We start from the raw sequence: 21,996 nt of genomic DNA on the forward strand, positions 1-21,996 counted from the left end.
AGTTGTAACTGCTTACCACCTTCAGGGAGAAGGTCCAGACAATCAGTAGAAATAACATTTATCTGTTGCATTATTTTGTGCCTCCTGTGGAGATGCGCAGGTTATATTTTTAAGTATACTTTAAAAATAAACTTCTAAGAAGATGGATGCAGTTTCAAGTCTGATGACTATTTATTAGCGATGGAGTCAAATATCCATCCAAGTCAATGTGAACTGTAATCACACTGTTTAGCGAGAAATGATTAAATGAGTACAAAAAGAGCAGATGGTGGCAGCAGTCTAAATCAGAAGATGGTTGTGTTATTGCATCTTTTAGAAGTGCTTTAGTCTGCCTCCATGCAGAGTTTCCTTCTTTCTTTACCAATATGTGGAAGCCACCTTTCAAGTCTGCATTAGTTCAAGGTGCGACAGAAATCCAATATTCTGTCCTGTACAGCACTCTCAATATTTAGTAAGTTTTGCCATCTTCACCACCAACATAAGACAAATAATTTTGATGAAAATAAAAATACACAGTGCATTTTATTTGTAACTAACCACTAACACACTCTCTAACAAAAGTTAGCCAGACCATAATGAAAATAATTTCCATTAATTTCCAAGCCACAGTGTCCAACTGTTTAATCATTTACATTTATTACACAGGTACAGTTAGTCAAAAGATCCAACAGAGTGACAGATAAACATAAGTCTTGGGGAGATAAACTCAATGAAAAGTCATAATTAAGCCAAATGATGTGGAGATTAAACTTTAAAGATTTGATCCTACTTACTCAAGGCAGTGGCGAGGTAAATATAGTAGTAGTTGCACTAGAGGTAAGGTACCTTTAGTATTTTTAATATTTTTGATGTCTTGCATAAAAACTAACTTTGTTAGCTGCTAATTTTACTATGTTACTGCATAATTCCATGAGCACCAGCGGGCACATCCAACCCTTTTCTGCTTTGGAAACAGCAAGAAGACTTCAATCAAATAAAAAAAAAATCAAGATGAATGATATATGAACCGCCAATATGAGGTATTTGTAGTAGTCCATTGCATTTTTACCTATCTAGTCTATTTTTGGTGTTCCTCATTATAAACATCATTTACTCCTCTAGATGCATCCACAATGCTGAAAGACCACTTTTATGTAGCTTTTCTGCACTATGCTTCAGAATATAGATCAATCAGATTTAACTTTCAATACATAATAAAAAAGAAAAAATAAGCTGCCCCTGATCTGTTCTAGTGGGTTACATAAAAAAGACTTTTTATATGAAACCCAGTCTCTGAATAATAATCTTCATATTTCCACAGGGCCTACAATCACAGGGTGCGAGCAGGCCACAATGGTCTTGAAGTGACTGAGGTCAGGATTTAATACATTCTTTTGTGTCACATGATAGAAAAAGGTCACCAGGGACCTCATTACTTCTGTCTCTTTTACACATGTTTAAGAGCTACAGTGACTCCAGTTAATAAATGCATAGACTCACAGACTTAGAGGAGACTTCTTCGTTTATATTAAAGCTGCTTAACAAAATTATTGGTAAATTAATTCATACCATGTAAATGTGGTTCTAGAGAGTGGCTTACTTTAACTTAGACAATCTCCTGGAATGGTCTCAAGATGACAAATTGCATTGAGGGGTAGAGTTACTGATTTTGTTTTCTTAAGTTCCCAAGAAATTATGTAACAAAGAAGAGAAACTGTATGAACAAAATCCATTACAGTGGCAGAAGCCTTGAAGCTCTTATCTCCTGTTTGTATCAGCCCCGACATTTGAGTTGAAACAAACACATGTAGCTACAAAAACGTCAAACTGAAATGAAAGCATTGGAAATGATGCGTGAAATTCCGGGCCCTGCTTGCGTTTGCTTAAAACATACAAGTAAAGAGGATTAGGATGTTTACTGTGTGCACGCAGGATTGAATGAAATACTACTAATCTTTTCCAGTGTGCAGTCCTTGCGCATAGTAGCTATCATCTGCAGGCCATTAATAGGCAGGGCTGGAATTCAGTAATTGTAGTCCTCATGGCATCCTGATGTAACCTGAGCAATGCTCATAGGAAGCTTCAGCTAACAACACCAGTTATCCAGACAGTTAAGACAGCCCTTATTAACTGCATTCCAATAACGTATAGCAAAAAGCTGCATTTTAATTGTGGGAATTTGGCAGCAAATAGAGGGAAATGCTCACAGTGCTGCTCAATAGCAAATGCACAACTTAATTGCAGATTTTAATCATACAAGGAAACAAACAATCTTGACATCAGAAAAAAAATATATTGTCCATAATATGGGGTACTATAAGTTTTATAGTTAAGATAATTAAATGCACATGTGATAAACTAGAGCACTGCAACAAGTAAAGGGATTATTTCTTATTTACGTGATGGTTTCAACAACTTTGCCTAAACCTAGTGTACTTCAAATGTTGACAACTGAAAAAAGTTGTTGTAATCATCCTCGACACTCACTCAGAAATATCCCCTTCCAATGGACAAAAAGCAATGCTGAGGAACAGAAAATACTGGAGAGCAGGGATGTTTCACAACAGCATATCTTGTGATGTGTAAAGACAGTGACGCACATGGGGGGGATTAATGATACATATGAATGCCAGCTGTAACAAGCACCCTATTCCAGTAAGGGACTGGTCAAACACACAAAATGACTGAGGCAGATCTCTCCCTGTGTCAGAAAGACCCCAAATATGTACGTATGAATTTGTTCAACAGGAAAACTGGAGCTCACTCTCTAATCCTCAGTCCTTCATAAGCAACAATCAGCTTTTAAAAGATTTGAATTTTCCTCCCAAATTGAAGGGTTCAACCACATATAACCATGAAACCTTTTCAAAACTTCAAAGCAAGTTCAAAGCTACACATTCAATAAGTGGTTACATATAGACATGAAGAATAAAATGAAGCATAACATTAAATTTAGATTTAATGATGTCCTAAATAGATTGTCTGGATTCAGCTCTGTGCCTTAGTGGTGTTCTGAAAACACTTTCTGATACACAACCACTGCATAATAGAGATCCACCATGTCAGGCATGAGAAACCAATGATTTATTGAAACAAAGAAACCATTGTAATTAGGCACAGTCACTTCTACAGCTGTATCTGTGTAATCAGTACTTTATCACTTTAGTTTTGTTTTCTTTCATTTTTTAATGGCTCACTTGTTAAACTGTAATCTGCCACCAGCTTAGTAGCCCCTCATCTTAAGGGTAGCTTGCAGCTGGTAATTTTATCCAACTGGCTGGGTTAAAACAACACAGCCTAACTTATAAATAGGGGCCCTGTTCTTTGAACGTTCTACCTTCACAAAGCTAAAAGACAAAAGACTTAATGGTGCAAGAAAAGTATGGAGAAAATGAATGTCTTGCAGCACGTACTTACATTTCACTGATGTTAACTTTTGACATTTGACTGATGTAAGACTACCATTGATTAAGAAAACGCTAGTGAAAAAAACATGATTCAAAGAGCTTCATCGGAGAACACATTTTTACTTTCACCAGCAGTTAACACCTCACAATGTAACTCTATTACTGAAGAGCAAATTATTTACACACACATATTTTAATATTGTATATTCATGACAATATAGCACAGGAGACTAGAAAGGAGTCCTCAAAACATCTAAGACCTATGCTATTCTGAATGATATATAGACTTCTACCACACAAATTTAATCATATTCCACATTCCTAATGTTTTGACTGCCACCTCCATAGTTCCTCAACAGAAGAGAACTTATGCCAAAGCTTGTAGTTATGGTCTCAGTTTACACCTGAAAATACATACTGCACTATGAAGTAAAAAGGCCACAACTCAAACTGAAACGTTAAAGAGTCACAGACAGGAGCAAAATTAAGATTCTCCAAAATGCACACAAACCCGCTTTCCTTTCCTATGAATCACACCTCCTGAGTGAGCAACAGAATTGAAAATGTTCCTCTAACATTGTCGAGAACTTCGCATGGTGCAACAGAATTTCCTAGCTTTTGAGTATATTTCTTGCAAATTCTTCTCCTCCCAAAAATATAACCCAATCCAAGGAGTAAGAGCAAAAAAAGCTGTGTGGTTTCACGTTTGTTTTTAATTAAATTAAAGACGGAAACAAAAAAGCCTAAGGCCGATGGTAAAAAAAAACAAGGTTACACAGTTATGGAAATATGCATTATCAAACATGAGGTGATATTCCGTGACCATTGAAAAGAAAGATTAAAAACAGACCCTCACACTCTAACAGTTTATTATAAGACTAAAGACCCCAGGACTTTGGGTAGAAATATTTAAATAAGCACCTCAGCATATTGGGAATGAAAGACTACCATTGATTCACCATGGTTTTTCAGAAGAGGTCTAAAGTTTTAAAGAGATACGAGTGGGGTTCTGAGTCAGTGTGTAAGGGAAAACATCCTCCTATGTAGCAAAGGAAGGGCTGAAATCAGAAAAGGAAATGTTCTTATTTAATGTAAGAGAAAAGAACATTAGCACTGTTGAAAAACACAGCAATCACAGCCAACAGCATTTTGGAACATTAAAAACTCACCACATAAAGTCAGCAGCAAGACTCCCACTGCAGTTGTTGAAGATGACAACCTTACAGTTTAAGTTCATGTGAATGATTTCAGTTTTGAAGAAAGCAAAAGAATATCCTACATTCTGCTAATCTTTCTCCTCAAAGATTCCCCTTCATAGCTGAGGACCTTCATAAAGTCAACAGTTTACTGAGGAATCCAGACAATGTAATCTTTTATTTTTTCACTTGAGAAACCACATTCAGCAGTCTTGATTCTCATACCTACACTATATTTTTCAAGAGGAACACATATAAAAGAGAGATCACTGCTGATCTGTTCTTTTCTCTCCCACCATGGCATCATTAATGCCAAGAATTTCTAAGGAACTGGGAGCCATCGTTTCGATCTCTCAACAAGAGATGCGTGTTTCAGACTTTCTGCATTAGAACTGCAAAGTGGAAGTATCCTTTGAAATTTAATAGTCTATCTTCTACAAATATCTGCATGTTGTACAAGTCACTTGTCTTTCTCAAAAATGAGCAGGAATTTCATGAGTTATTTCCAAATGTTTAATTTTTGTTTACTAAAAATACTACAAAGTCAGAGACCAAAGTAACCCGAGTTGTATTCTACAAAATACCATCAGGTCTGGTTTAGACATTATATGCTATCAAACCACTAAGATATCAACTTAAAAGTATTATCACAAGAATCTGTTTAGTGAAAGATTTTACCAACCCAATGGTCTTGCCTAAAATGTTATTCAAATACAGAAATGTAACAACTGATAGAGAAAACAAGAAGTGAAGAACTTTAAGTGGTTAATTCCACAGAGCGTAAATATGTTTAGAAAACAAGCAGACCAGGACAGTCTTCCAAGGAAATACTACAAGATAGTTTGCAATCACTTAATATGTTGACAAGAGAAACAAAAAACATTTGGATGACAACTTTTTTGTTAGACATTTTCATACACAAGTCACAATGTAAAGAGACTTTAGTGATCCGTAACAGGATAAACACAGAAAGGGGCAATTTGGAGACATCCATTCACCTGGCCAGGATGTCACTGGAAGGTATAAGGAAATCAAAGCTCATGCAGACAAACTCACGCAAACTCAGGAAGAATGTGAAGAAGTCGGAAGAAAGAAATACTTATTTCATTAAATGTGCTTACATTTTCGTTCACCGAATGGTCGCTACCACATGCCATGGCAACCTGGTGCACAGAGAGACCAAATGTGTTTGAGAAAAGAGTTTTGAAGCTTTGGAATTGGTTAACTGTGTTGAACTTTGGGCCTGGTTAAAAAAAATCACTGAACCTTGGTTGCACCGTGAAATACGTTTTGGGCCCTTGTATGCGTGTTTCTGACAAACATTCCCATGCAAGGCCAAGTGAACTCGGTGAATCAGACAACTTCATTCATCGCTGTTAAGTATGGCTTCTATCGCAATGAACATAAAAGAGCCACAGCACCTCTCTCCCAGACTGTCAGCTGTGTTTACTGGAGGGAGTTGGTTACCATCACACACCTTTGTTATGCATAAGCTTTTGTAAGTAAATCGTTCACGCAAGGTGAAGGAGTAGGAGAACACAGTACAACCATACAGTCCTCCTAGTAATAAGCATATCACATTTTTGTCAACTACAATTAAACAGTGCATCTATGAAAAATGTTCAGTCAAATATATACTACATGTAAAACGCATAAACACACCATTACATACCAGTAAATCAACACTCATTGCAACAAACTCCTAAAAAGGCACCATTCCAGTGAAGTCTTTTTATCGCAAGTATACACAAATTAAGTATTTCATGCAACAACTTCAATCAAGAAATCAAAATCAAATGCATACTTTTTTTAGGCGTCAACATGTGGCCCTGCCAAGTTTACGGACTACAGCTAATTGAGTTTAAGTATGCAATCATTACAATTGCTGAACATTTTTCTGGCAGTGCGTAATTACTGGAGGGGCCCTGATGTGACTCTGCTAACACTGTTTTTACAAATCTGATGGAACCTTATCAGGACCTATCCTGCCTCACTGCTTGTTTCTGAGTAAATACCATCAACACTTTTTAGACTGCTTTCAAATCGGAAATGCCTTTTCTTTTTAATCTGTAACATATTCCACATTTTTTTCGGACATTGCAGGGTCAGTTGACATTAATAAAGTAAAGGTACAAGATGTTTACTAGAAAGCACATATAGCACCGAGTTTGCAGACTGGCAATGACAAAATTCAAGATGCTCTTGTCCAGCAGTGGGCAAAGCAGAAGGATGAACACTAGGTGCCTCTAGAGTACAGAATGTGAATTCTGCCAGTACCAGGATCTGGTGTCTCCCGTGGCAGGAAGTACTGGTTTCATGGTTAAACGCTGCCTGTTCCAGATCTTTGCAAGAATCCATTTCTGAGGACAACAACGAAGATCTCAGAGGTGAATACTACCTCTGTGACAAAGCACAGGTCTTAAAGGCTCAAACACATCTTATGGTTTTGCTTTTATAGATTTATGCATATCTTATCATTTATTTTGGCTTAAAATGAAAGGTTTTGCTAATATTGTACAATATAACTGCATGCTGCTTATGGTTATACATTTAGACACACATTAAACTGGAGAGACAGAGGCAGATTATCCAGACAACAATTTTACCATAGGTGCTTCAAATCCTCCTGTATAAGCCTACCAAAGGTCAGTTTGCTTAATTATTTCCCACAGCCCATCAAAGACGAGGGCATTTTGATCCTTTCATCTTGAAACATTTTTGTGGAGTCAATAAAGAAGGGAAGAAGAAAGTAGCAGAGCTATGTACAGCAAGTCACATTATGAATACTCCTAAGCAATTTAGTGATAAAGTGATCTCTCTCCTGCTTTAGTACACATACTTAAAACCACTCATTACCTGAGAATTAGACAATTTGTCAAATTTTTTGTTTTAATATAAACAAAAACACAAACATAGTGCCACTTATTTTTCATGAGTTCTGCAATTCATAGTGATAATTCATAATTAAATCTGAGCGGGTAAATTTGGAAGATAACCTTCGGATTTTTTCAGATTTCACTAATTAGTAAAACAGAGTGTGTTGGCTAAACCGATCTTTATCTTCTGTGATCATCGTTTACTAGAGAAGAGATTTTCAGCTTCTTTTATAGTGGCAGTTTAGTATTTGCTCCTCGTGCAGATCTGTAGCTTTGGATAAATGGTGCCAGTGACCTTTGACAAATTAGAAATGACTATATTCCAGCTATGTGGTATGCCTACCCCTCAATTTAATATTTTTCTAAAGATGGCAGTTTTCAATATCCTTCCCTCTTTTTCTATACATCCAATGCCATAAATAAGCTTGAGTACTGCAGTCTGAAACTCTCTAAAGAATGATTTTACTTATGTAGTGGCATCTTTTTGCTGCACCAAACTTAAGGCTCAACCTACCTTTCCATGTCAATTTTATAAGGTCATCACTGCAATCTTTTTATCATCTGATTACTTAACTTTTCTTCAGAATATTTGAAGAAAAGTAGAGCTAGACATTCTCCAAATGTAGAATTGGATTGCACGTTATTCAGGTTGTTCTAATTTAAATGTATATGGCCCTAACTGTATTACTAATCCAGAAGCTGCTCATGATGCAGGTTGTTAAACAATTGCTGTCTGGGCCCTAATGCTTTCGCATTATTTGTTTGACAAAGGTACTATCCAATTACAGTTTTCTGGAAGGGATTAGACCGATAGATTTCAGTTTAAGCCACAAACCCACAATGGAGTACAATAAAAATTAAAATCTTAAAAAACCTACCATTGGAGAAATAACGAAAATATCTTGCTTTCGAAATTACCAAGCACCAAAGCATTTCTCTAAACCAATACAGCTGTGTGTGCTTCAAAGAAAAGTTATATATTACAAGAATAAAAAGGAGGGTCCTTACAATAAAAGGTTTCTTATGTTGCTACATAAAAAACAGAGCAATCCAAGAAAACTTTTGTTTTATGTTAAGGGTTTACTGCAGTTACAGCTTTTACAACACAATAAGATCAAAAATATATTTGCACTGGGATTTGGGTGGTCTTTAGAAAATGTCAGTCTGCGAATTTAAATGCAGAAAGGTAGTAGATAATATGATTTCTTGTGTCAGGAAACCATAACAGTCTGGGAATCAGCACAGTGTGTCATCATACAGGCCTTATATGAGCACACTTTGGAAACTATTTGAAACAGATGACACTAGCTGTCAGTCACTAAAAGTGGGAACACAGCCTCATCTCACTCTATGACAATGCAGACTGAGATACGCACTTACTATAACAGCTGGCACGATTAGGGAAAGTTTTCTAATGACTACTTGCCCATACACAAAATAAACTTTTTAAGAGGAAGACTTGTTTCAAATGAGACTCTTTATGCTGTGCTGATAGACATAATTGACCTAATATGTTTATTGTGCTTTATCACTTCCTTGTAGTTAACATATTTGATCTCACTATTAATGTTTTAATAACCTGGCAATACATTTTAACAACACAGTTTAACAACACAGGCATGTCTGGACTGAAAGTCTCTTTTCAAGAAAAGTATGTGGTGGAACTTCTGATTAAGTACCATGTTACCGTCACACATTTCCTTCAGATAAAATGGACGCAATCTATAGGTTACCAGCATGTTTCTTATACCCCCACAACCCACCAAACAATTTTTTGACAGCTCAACAAATCTTCTCTGACAGAAATCAAACTGATAGGCAAATGGTTCTGACAGCACATTGCAGAGAAAGTGTTTTCATGAAGGCAACGTTCGTTTTAGATCAGATGTTCTTTTCAAAAAGGGGGCTTTAAAAATAACCACCAATTCCCATTTTTGCCAAGAAAGGAATGTATAAAAATATGATTAATCAGTTTCAGACATGAATCTCTTCTTTTCAGTCTAAACACTCTTGAATGCCATGTTTGCATACTTGCAGGGTTTTCTTGTCCAAGAACCTGCCCTAAGCCTGCAGTTCTCCTCTTGAGAAGGGTTGAATTTCGGAGAGAATGGTACGCTGTTTCTTTCATTCTGTGGATCAATATGTGCTTTGGAAAAACAGTCACTTCTTTGTTTACAGAGATTTCTGGTACTTGAAGTTAGTGCCTTGGATGTTCTTTTTGGCACAGAAGAGTCTTGTTTAAATGTTTTTAGACACTGCAGGGTTTTCTAACAAGACTCCTATGTAACTCTCCCTTTCACCTGACCTTTAACTGCCATTTTAAAGACCTTAACAGTTTGCTACTACATAATATTTGAAGACTGACTTGAATTTTATCTCAGCAATGAAAACACAGATGGCACATGAGGCCCATGGATCAATTCAGTGGTACAAAAGGGAATTGATACACTGGCATTATACTGGAGCACACATTTATTTCTCATATTGTAGAAATTTAGGTTTCCCCCCGAAATTTCTCTCTACGTACATTGGTAGTAAAAATTAAAGGGATATCTGGACATTCTTATTGAAATACAAATAAGAAATGGGAAAAGCAACGGTTTAAATAAAAATATGATTTAAAAATAAATAAATATAAAAAAAGAATTATTTGCTGGCATTCTATTAATATCGTTTAGTTCTTATTAAAACGGTTTCCACTTTCCAGGAACTAATACATACTCTGGGCATTCTCTTACACAGCTCTGCAATGTATTACACTTTTTTGTGCAGTGAACTCAGAAAGCATGTGTATGCTGGCTATACACACTTTAATCAGGTTATTGATCACCCTTGCAAGCAGTACACGTCCTCAGCCGAGTCTTCCGAGATCAGACAGAAGGTACCAATATACATGTGCAACCTCATACATGTGTGCATTATTCATTAAACCATCAGATTTTTTATGTTTGAAGTCAAACACAGATGAAATTTTGAAATTCATAATGTAATGACTATTTTCTGCACAAAGCCTTTGACAATTTTTTTTCAATATAGTTCCCTGATGTTCACTGCAGATGATGAGTTTGGTCAACTATTTCACTTAACCGGATCAGTGCAGTGGTATTTTAAATTGTTGTCATACACAAAGAATCCATTACACCAGGCTAACCTTATATTCCAGGTTTAAAGGCACTTATAAATGAAAAGTCAATGAAATTTCAACTGACATAAAACATTGTCAGTGGAATTGTACAATTCCATGTCTGCACTTGTGTAATGTAACATAATCTAAGTGAACATAAAGGTCATTACACCACACATTCTTTTATAAGAAAGTTTCCATTTCAAGTATTTAAGGATAAGTTAGAAACTTAAGTGAAATATTATAATTATGTCATCATCAGGCAAGGGAAGAGCAAAGTTCATTACTAAGCAGAATTAACAGGTACTAGAAGGACACCAGCTTGATCAATTTCCAAAGCCCTATAGTGTCTTACCAACTGTACTAATGGAAACAAGAGATGTTTTTCATAAACCACCAACACAACACCTCCAACAGTCAAGATTGTCACAGTACTCATGGACAAGAATGGCCAATGTAGTGCCCACACACTAAAAAGGTAACAAAAATGAACCCAGTAGTTACAAACCACTAAATTATATGTAAGGATAGGGTATAAATTATTCAAACTAGAGAATCACCTAAATGAAAATAGCATCTACAAGTCTTTAGAAAAGGTGGGTCTGAACTAACCTGTTAACAGCTCTTTGAAAACACAGGCGAGCACACAATATAGTGTTTTTTGATTTTCATGAGGATTTTGATCAAATTCCTCAAAAAGATTCATTCTCAAATTATAGGTGGTAGGTATTCAGTGGAATATGCAGGTGTGGTTTGAGAATGAATGTGTACAGGTAAGGCACGAATGCTCAAACTGGGCTGATGTTCCCCAGAGGGCACAAGTGGAAACTGTGGAAGTGCAAGTAAAACTCCAAACTTGGGTATTTCTGTTGCGGAAGTATAGAACAAGCTACCTAACCTTGTTGTTAAAACCAACATTTTTTCATGCCTTGGCTGAATGAGATCCTTGATCAATTAACCGACTACTAAATGGGCAAGACCGGCCATATGGCCTCCTCTAGTACTTAACCTTTATGTTCAACAAAGTGCAAGTGATTCTTCCTGACAGAAAGGCACTCTCTTGCATGATGGAAACCTAATTTATATGAATGATCTAGATTCTGGCTTTCCTGAGTTTCAAGAACTTGTATAAAAGAATAAGGCCTAGGTCTTTATATTTATGTAGACATATCTTATTCACCTTTTGAACAATGTGGAGATGGCAAACAGAATATTTTAAGAGATAGTTAAAAAGTACAGAGTTTAAGTCAAAGGATGATATGTTAAATCTGTACAATGCACTAGTAAGACCTATTTTAAATGAGGTCTTACAAGAACATTGTACAGATTGAACATATCATTCCTTGATTCCGGGCAAGCATCTGGCAGATGACATTTAATGTAGATATGTGGAGGATATTGCAAGTAAAAAAAAAGGTACAGATACAAAATGTGAAACACTGAGCTACAAGAGGCTACTTCTGAACAAGACCTGGGTGTCTGTCGACACATCATTTACAGCTTCTTGAAAATGTGGGGAAGCAATTCAGAAATTCTATGCCATATGCAGTAGTTAAAAATGTAAGACTGATGCACTCGCAAGGTTTCATTAGGAATAGTGTACAAATTCGGTTTGCAATTTACAGGATAGATATTTCTGTTCTGGAATCAGTCTAGAGAAGAGCAACCAGGTATATTCCTGGGATTCCTGGGAAAGTCCTATGTTGAATGTGTAAAAGAACTGACCTTAAAGTTTTCCGAAGTGAAATTAGTTATGTTAAATATGTTCTATGCTATATGATTAGTATTATGGTAAAACATCTTTACATTTCAGTAGGACACATTACCAACCAGAAACTCTACCTGCTACTTGATGATTTGTTTTTGTTCCCATTTCATCAAAGGTATGAATAACTCAGGTGGGCACTGTATCCAAGTACACATCATTGCGTATATTTCATTCTTCAAATCAGAAAACACATCCTCATATTTTACTTTAAAAAAAACAAATGCATCCTGATGCTGGACTGGCAAGGGTAGTGTCGGGGTTCTATCAAAAGCAGACCAGTCTGAGATTGCAAACAGCAAGCAACAGAAAGTCATACTCTTTCATTTTACTGTACATAAAATATACTGTTAAGCATAAACAGTTTATGTCTTGGCTTGGGGGAAGTATAAGTGTTGTATAAAGGTATTAGAACCTCACAATACACGTGAGCAAAACATGGACAGCCTTACTCTAAATGCCGATTCCACCCGCTGGACTAACAAGAGAGCATTTCAGTCTCATCTGCCCTCACCCCCTTTTTCTGGAACGTCTCCAGAGTTTCTTCTTTCCTCACCCCTTGTTTCTGGACTGTGCCCAGACTTTCCACATGCATCAAATTATTTGGTGATGCTGTACAGAAATCTGATTTCCAACAGAGACCCCACATATATTCGAACCCAGATCTTAACACAATGAAATGGTTGGAAGGCAAGTCAACCAACTGGCAGTCTCACTTATCCTCCAATTTTCCTTTCATGACCATTTTCGAAGATTTTTCACACACACTTGGCAAAAACCATGGAGAATCAATCCTTAAAAATCTTACGGATGCCAATGCAGTACCTCATGAATCTGAAAGCCAAAGTCAATCTCTTATCTCTGACTTGTTTTGTGGCCTTTAAATAAAGATACATAAATGATGACCACAGGGAAATTATTTCCTGTATGGGTTATGAGCTGCACTATTGCAATGATGCATTAAATCCTGATTAGTTTATATTATATTGATATAATTAACCACTGGTATAAAACCCTTTTTCTTTGGTATAAAAACTTTTCAGAGGCATAGCCACTGTCTTCTGTAAAGGCATTTAACCAATATTATTTACCATTGCTAAATGGAGAGTTGGGATTGATTTTTGATACTATGAATGCACTAGGAGGACAACTTTTGAAGAGATGGAAAGTAGGCATTTCATCGCCTTGAGCAGGATTGTTATACTAGAAACTTTAAAAAAATGAAAATCAGGACAGAGAACATCAAGAGACAAGTGGCTGAAAGTCTTAAATCATAGGTCTGTAGTGTTTTAGGGCTTAGAAGACATTCCACTTACTCCATTCAGGTACTGTTTAGGTTTCAATACCATGTGGTGTTTATCACTGTAAGGAAGTGTTCCAATTTAGACAGGAGAGATGCAAAACTAAGTTGAATATGACTTCTCTGGACGTCAGAAGGAAGATGTTTCTCACTTGTACTGTCCTGAGCAAATTCAAAACGAACAGATGAGAAAAGCAGCCTCCTGGCAGCCAGGAGCACAAAGTATAAATTATTGCTCTGACCAAGACTTCTTTGACACATTCCTTTCTTATACTGCACAGAACAGACATTTGGTATAACAATTGTAAAAAGTAAATAATATACCCCTACTCATAACTGCCTTTTTATAACGAGGATCTGATAAGGAGAACAGCAAAAGGTTGTTACATTAGGAAACCTGCTCAGGTGATTTCTAGATCTTAAACTTTTTTCATGTTTGTCTTCTGTTACATATTATAATAGTTTGCATTCATATGGCCAGATAATCTTAAATCGGCATTATATTGTTGGTAAATAAATATGCACTGTTTTAACACATACAGGGACATCTCCAAAATAATTGTGTAAATCAGTTACAATCAAATGGATCTGAAAAAAATCAAATTGGGCAAAGAAAATAAAATTCCCAATTAAAGTTGATGAACTGATGCGAAATGAGAGTATTCTCTATTAGATTTTTTTTAAATGTTAATCCTTTGTTTTGTCAGTCTTCCACAATACACTGTAGTTTCACGATCTGTCTAGCAAGTGAATGAATTACCATATCAATGCCTGTGTTGAATATCTCCCAACACCTTTTGCCCGGGGTGACTGCAATGTGTAAAAGAACTCACCCTCCTGTGGCTTACCAAAAGTGCAAGCATTCATGATGACTGAAACCTTCAGGTTATACAGCAAGCCGTATTTAATTTTACATCTCAAAACCGTGCTGGAATTCCAATTCCCAAGAAACATTAACGCGTTGCTGAGATTTTGAAAGTACTGTACTGCTATTCATTCAAATGCTGTAAGCACATTACTAAAACACTTTAGGGAGAAATTTTTAATTTCTCGGAGAAATAAAATGATTATTGCAAACCTTTATGTGGTTCAAGTGCAGTAAAAACGCAGTCACCTTAATAGTTGGCCTTGAAACTACCGCTGAACGCGCTTGATTGTTTTTCCAGGAAAACATGTCAGTCAAAAGATATTTCCAAAGTGTGTTATATATAGCAAAGATTTTTTAACTGGGAAAGCGCTCTGATACTAGTTATCCTTTGTCCCGTCCCCTCCCCCCCAAGCAGTGATGATACCAAATGGCTGAACCCAGGAGCCCCGAAATGAATAACAGGAAATTTAAGCATCTGTCACCTCCCGTAGAGAGGTAAACGGATTAGCGAATCTGACAAAGGCAAGAGATCACTTTTAAATATGCAACTGATTAACACATTCGTTACAATCGGCCCCTTCAACACTATTGGCTCATACTGAACTCTTCTTTTGTTTCCTCTGGTACAGTTCAAAGATAATGATGCATGTTCATCGAGATAATGACAAATTTTCATATATAGTCACACAGACGTTCCACAAATATAAAAAAAGGTTCTTAGGGACTCTGGTTTCTCTTCATATCGTATAAATCTTTGCTGAGGACTTGTTATCTACATATTCTATAGATATAGCGTTTCCCTGTATCCTGAATCCACTCTTCCAGTACATTGCGACTTATAACATGATAATGATCACGCACTGCCTCTCCGTAATATACGTGCGCTCTCAGCTTTTTAAAGCCTAGCTTCTTTTATTAATATAATAGACAAGCTAAACGCCCTCTCGCTCCTCAGACTCTATGGACCCTTTTGAAAGTGATGCTTGCAGAGGGCTTTGCAAACGGCCCTGGGTCAGATGTTAACAACCTGAGTTTATCCAGCTCTAAAAGCAATTGTAGTGCTTGTTGAACCGAATCCTAATGTTTCCTGGACACAGAAGAAGTTGCTTTCAACAGCCAAACACGGAGGAAATAGTACTAAGTACAACACAGAAAATAATACATTATTTACATTGAAAGCTTCTAGAATACTGTAATGTAAATGAATAAACTACACTCAACCGACAGTTTAATATTTCCATCTGCATCTAAACATGAAATTTCCACTGCCCCCTTTTCGCAAACTTCCACACGCGACAGAGCATGCCACTCAATGAACCACTATCAAAAAGATTTAAAATTAAGAGTGCCTTATGAAGACGATGAATGCTTGTTACATATGTGTAGTACTGTTTGTTCTAGTGTTAAAGGTACAAAAATTCGAAACTTACCTGTGCATCTCGATCTTGGCAGCGATAAAACTAGCACAGCCAAAAATTGGAAGAAACAGGTCAGAATGCACCGCTTTATCCTTGATTTACACATCACTCCACAAAGTTGCGTATGTCTCTGCAAGCTAAAGGCAACTACTGCAATTGCATCCAATCTGCAGAGCACAGGCAGCTGAAAGCGTCCCAATAACTTTTTCAAAGAAAACACTTTACTGACCGAATAGTGCACGTTACAAATAGAACAAAAAACTTTAGGTCTTATGTTTTCAGGTGTGTGATAAGGGAAAGTCCTGCCTGTAATATTTTTTCGAAATAACGAGGAAGAGCATCCCGTGAAATTAAAAGAAAGACCGTAGATATTCTCTATCCCTTCCCTGTGATTAGTGAATATCCCCCCAAAAAGTGAGCGAAGAAACACTCCATCCACCATGACGTCACATAGCACTCTCCCAGGGGAGGGCAGCGAACTTTGGGAATCTAATTTAGTAAACCGAATGCGCCCTCTAAGGGCGACAAAAGGCAGTGGCTGATACTGTTGTTTTAAGATGGCATGTTGAAAGTTCGTCTTCCCCGCGACCGGGAATTGGATGAACGGAATAGAAAATGCAGTTTAAATAAGACCAAAAAGATTTTACGATCGTTAGTCAACCTGTGGCAGACCAAGTAATGCAAAATAATTTACGAAATTTGTTTAAATTCATTAGAGGATGAATTCATTTTAAAACTTTCTTTAGGTTAGAAAATTTTATTTTATTGGAACTCCATGGGATATCTATCAGGACAATAAGAAAGTCATAAAGGTTATAAATGAGAGGCAATAAAGGAGACCCATCTAGCCTGTTTGGTAAGTACTTATTAGGATGAGATTTGAGGATCTCCTCCGGCCGTTTTTTGAAAGAAGCCAAGATTACAGTTTCAACAACATGGTAAGCTTACTCATTACACTTAAACCTTTTGCATATAAAAGCACCTACTGTTCTCAGATTTAAATGTACTGGCACATAGTTTAACTTGTATCCTAATAATAACAGGGATCCAGATTCCCAGTACAAGTCAATTAGTGTACACACTGCAGTTTGTCCATCAATGTACTATAAGATTCTTAATCATAATGAATTGAAAAACACTGGAAACCACATATGTAGCTCTGTAACGCCACACTGTACTCTTTCTCTTTAAATTACTCAAAATCGTTATAAAACAGCATGTTTCAATTGGCTCTCAAATATATCAGATTGACAGAGAAGCGGTTTCTTCAGGAGCTTAAACTTCATAGGTTCTGAGATTCAAAGACAAAGAAACTGTCGGTACAGACAGGTGCACACCTGACACACGCAGGGACTGGAGTCGCTCTAGCAAGTCTAGCGTCCAACAGAACGCCTACGCAGGCATGTCCTCCTTCTATAGACACTCTGTGGAAGTAGTAAATGATGGCTCAAGGTGAAGTCAAGGCCTCCATCATGAGTGGGTGTCTTTATTTCTGCAAGGAAGACTCTCATGAACATAAACGTTACAAACGAGAAGAGGCCTTTCAGCCCAGCATGCTCTTTGGTTTCTGGTAGCTGATTGATCCAAGGATCTCGCCCAACCTTTTCTTGAAAGAAGGTATCAGCTTCAACAACATGGCTGGCTATCGTAATCCAGAATCACACAATCTCCTTGGAGTTGCTAATACTGCTGAAAGGGGACTTGTGATGGGCCACCATGGACCTACTACACCACACACAACTTGTAGATCCAGCCAGAGCTCCACCTCCCCAAAACTAAAGCCAGTGCAGTGTTTTTCCAGCCCCAGAGTGGACAACAGGTGGTACAGAACAGCATCTCCCACCTGCAGAGAGATCCAGAGTGTTGCCAGTCTTTAAACTACCGTGGAGCTAAATCACACTTTCAATACCTCAAAGGCTTGCTGGAAACTTTCAATCCACTTAAGTGGAGCTCTTTTGCCTGTGACTCTCTGTAGCAGACTGGCTAACACGGAAATCTCTTACAAACCATGTACAGTACACTGCACAACGACTCCACTATTCTTAGTATAATATTCATAGTTGTTGAAATTGGCTAGGCTGCATAAATCTTTTTCTGGATCAGTACCCATCCACATTGGACTAACAACATGCCCAGAAATTGTATTTCCAGGTGTTAAAACCTGGCAACCATGATACAACTAAACGTGTCCCACATATTCCCCAGAGTTTTCTGAAAAGTACCTGCCTACAGGACACTAGCAGGTCATGAAAATGTACTCTTTCCATTTGAAGCGCAAATCCACTGATCCTCTGTAACATTGCAGTAGTGTGAAAAGAAGCTGCGAGAACAGCTGCTGGATGGATCCCTGGGACAGGTGAGCTTTTTAGGAGAGTCTCAGATGGACACCAAGTTTTTTGAAAAGATCCATGCTTGATGCTTACAAGATGGAGAAGAAACTCTTAATACTGATCTCCAAAGGGCCCACAAGACCACTGAGATGCTGAGTCCTTAAGCAGGGACCAGACACCTCTCTATATTCTTGTGTGTTGGGGGGTAAACCATCCTTCTATCTCATAATTGCTTCATCTAATTTAGGATCCCAAGGGAGCTGGAACCTATCCTGGAAAGCTTTGGGTGCAAGCCAGGATAAACCCGGGTAGGGATGCCAATCCATCCCAGGGAACACACAGACACAAATATGCACACACTCACACCAGGGCCAATTTTCTTAGAAGCCGAATAACCTACCAGTGTGTCTTTGGACTGTGAGAGGAAACTAGAGCACCCAGCAAAAACACATGCAAACTTGGGGAGCACATACAAACTCAATGCAGATAGCACCCCAGGTCTGGAATTAAACCCGGGGCCCCAGTGCTGCAAGGCAGCAATGCTAACCACAATAATAAGGGCACAAAATTAATTGTACAATAACTCAATGCAGGTAAGCAGTTTCCAGAGGCCTAGGTCAGATTGAAGGATTGTTGGCACAGTCCTCTATAACTATTCACCCATATGAAGTCTCTAGGTAAAGCAGACATGGGAACCTGGATTGGCTTGAGAAGTCAGTTGTGAACCACAGATAGACAAAATTGGTGCTGACCATTCCTAGACACATACTGTATGCTGAACCTCTTTCATTTGAGGGGAAAGTACAGTTAGGCAGAGACCTAACTGAGGAAGAAGCCCAAACGAGGCAATGAAACAGTAAGCTAAGAGGGTTCCAATCCAATCATCTACTTTTTAAGGATTGAAACATTAACACTTCTGAGCCCAGAAGAGAGAAAAAGTTCCCAGGCAAACAGCTTTTATAGTTTTTATATTTGAAGATTTGCTTTTGCATTTTCTTGTTGAAGCTGCCAAGTAGAGCTTGTATATATGGTATACACTATTAGCTTTAAACAACCACTTCTCACAATTTTGCAGAGAACAGACTGCTCTCTTTTACTTCTTTAAACTGATGTGCCCATGGTTAGTTGCAGTAAGACTGGTACATGTTTGAGGGGGATGTGAGGGACTGGAAAAGGCCTGGGCTCAGGGACTCATAATTTTACAAAAACTATTATCAAAAATAGTTTGTGTGTTTGTTAAATGTTGCAAATATATATTCATTTTTCTATTGCATTTGTGCCATCTCACCATGCCAAGTAACTAAAGAAACTATGCAAACCACTTGGGTTTTTTTCTCATTCCTGACTACAGGGGTCTCGTTAACTGGATTTTGGTGTCTGGACGATTTTTTTACTTTTACCTCAGAAACCAACCCCACACCCCTGCCAGCCTAATTGTGCAATTAGGAAAGGTGACTTTCTTATATAAGAGTATCTATTTTGTAACAATATTGTAGTTCACAGAAAAGAGGACTAAAGTTTCTGAAGATACACAAATATTCTGACTATGTTTGATATTTCTGGCGCCTGATGGATCTCAAAGTGTGAAATTCCTTACCAGAGTCCCAGAGTTGTAGTCAGGGTCTGATTGAGAAGCTTATCATTGCACCCACTCTTATATTCCCTGACTGCACAAAGCTGTACATTCTGCACGTAGATACCTGCATGGCATGACTTGGAACAATTCTATATCAAATACCCTGAGGGCTGAGCACATGTGGCTTATGGCACCAGAAACGTATCCACCTCAGAAAGGAACTATCTGATCCATAAACTGGGAATTTTTGGTGCTAAAATGTGTAGCAGTGTGTCGATTTCGCACCTGGAATAATATTGAGAATTGCACTATGAGGGTGTATTAACTCAACGGTGTATATTCTGAAATCAGCTTGATGCAAATGCACATTAATGATAAACGGCATGTATGCAAGCTGTATACAACTTCAGGAGATGGTACTGTTCGGGATACCATAACATTGATATGGGCTTCATCCCAACATATCAGCTGACTGCAAGTAGGTGAAAACCTCAGCACCAGGGACACTAGCATTTTGTAAGCTTGCTGAAATGCAAGCAGGGGACATAATACTATGGCTACTAATACACTTGGTTTTGAGTATTTTCCAGAGTTAGGTGGAAAGAAAAAAAGGAAACTGGGGTTTGAAGGGCCAGGTTTCAGAAATTCCTCCTACTGTATCTCAAGCTGACAATACAGCTCCAGATGCCTCTACTGTAAATGTGTGTGTGCACCATGGAAGGCAACAATATGATACACGTGTCTGCACTTCCTCTCCAACTGTATTGTACAATCTACTGTAGTAATCTCTAATCTTGGGCCTTCCAAATGATTCCCAGAGGTTTAATCAGTCTTCCACCAGGAGTTAAAGATTAACTCACTCATTTCAACCACTTTCACTAAATTAAGAACTTAGTCTGATAAAGGGTTACAGTAAGATAGAGACTAACCTAGCAGAAATTGGTCACAAGGCAGGACTCACCCTGGATATGATGCTGTCCCACTTAAATGATACCATTTAACCTAGACAGCTTGTTTTTGGATTATGGCAAGAAACCAAACCATAAAGAAAAGGCCAATTGAAGTCCGAGTCCAAGAACTGTGGAGCAGCAGCACCAATAACTGTGCCACTGACCTGCAAATATTCATGACTAAATATTTCTTTAGGTCACTGAGAGATGGTTTGTAATCCAGAACACATTGTAGGCCCATGTACATGTAAGGCCTATATAAACATACCTACAGATGACATCTGTAACATCTTTACATCTGATAACTGTTGCCTCTTAATCATCCCTGCTGGACAGTCATACTGTAGGTCTTTGCAGAAATGTAATAAAATTCCTCTGTTGGATTTGCTCCTGTTTGATGAAAACTATTCTGAGAACTTTTAATTCATGATTGATTTGCTGTTTTAAAAAAGAATCGGCTCTTGTTTTAGGACCTTGTGCAATTTCTATAATGTCATGCTTTTGAGTTTTCAGGTTATTTTTTTAAGAAGGATTAGTATATAATTGCTTTAAGATACCATACCTTATTATATTACATCATCACATCACTTTCAATCACTACTTATCCCATTGAGGGTCATTGTGGCCCAGAGCCTATTTTTGGAAGTATATGGCACAAGGTGGAATACAGCCTGGACAAAACACCATTCCAACTCTTTGGACTGTGGGATAGAATTGGATAACCCAGAGGAAACCCATGTGAGTAAAGCAAACTCCACACAGATAGCACCCAAGGAACTGAACGCAGGGCTTCAATACTGCAAGACAGCAATGCTAACCACTGTCCCTCCATGCCACCTATCTTATTAAATTTATCGTAAATATACAATATGTACATTTTAACTCGGCATTAAAAAAGCACTTTGTCACAGTTGTGAAATCCTATTTCATGTTAAATATGCCTTACTTTGGAAAGGGAGAAAGTTTTAATAATGTGTATTTCTGAGTTAAAAATCTGGACATGTATAAAGAAAATAGACAAAGCATTTTGCAAATTCTCCTTTTCTGGTGTCCGTGGATATGTCCATCCCCACACCGTTAACAAGGACCAGATGTAAAAGCCAAAACAAACTATGTCAATGTGTGATAAAACATGGATCTTATTTCAGTCATACAAACTCAATCTTACTGTATTTATAGTTTTTCTATTTTTATTTAATCAAATAAA

The 21,996-nt window shown here is 37.6% G+C and overlaps 1 protein-coding gene across 2 annotated transcripts in view; it reads right to left on the minus strand.

Annotated features, from left to right (window-relative positions):
- The window catches only part of ror2 (receptor tyrosine kinase-like orphan receptor 2), a 100,472-nt gene extending 84,107 nt beyond the window's left edge, over positions 1–16,365 (minus strand). For both annotated transcript variants that reach the window (XM_088629814.1, XM_088629813.1), the window contains exon 1: positions 15,946–16,365. In XM_088629814.1, the coding sequence (XP_088485940.1) occupies positions 15,946–16,039 (94 nt within the window). In that variant the 5' untranslated portion in view covers positions 16,040–16,365. The remainder of the gene's footprint in view (positions 1–15,945) is intronic.
- Between the last annotated feature and the right edge of the window lie 5,631 nt (positions 16,366–21,996).

This window comes from Lepisosteus platostomus, chromosome 4 (assembly GCF_059453375.1).
Source record: "Lepisosteus platostomus isolate fLepPlt1 chromosome 4, fLepPlt1.hap1, whole genome shotgun sequence".
Classification (NCBI taxonomy): Eukaryota; Metazoa; Chordata; class Actinopteri; order Semionotiformes; family Lepisosteidae; genus Lepisosteus; species Lepisosteus platostomus.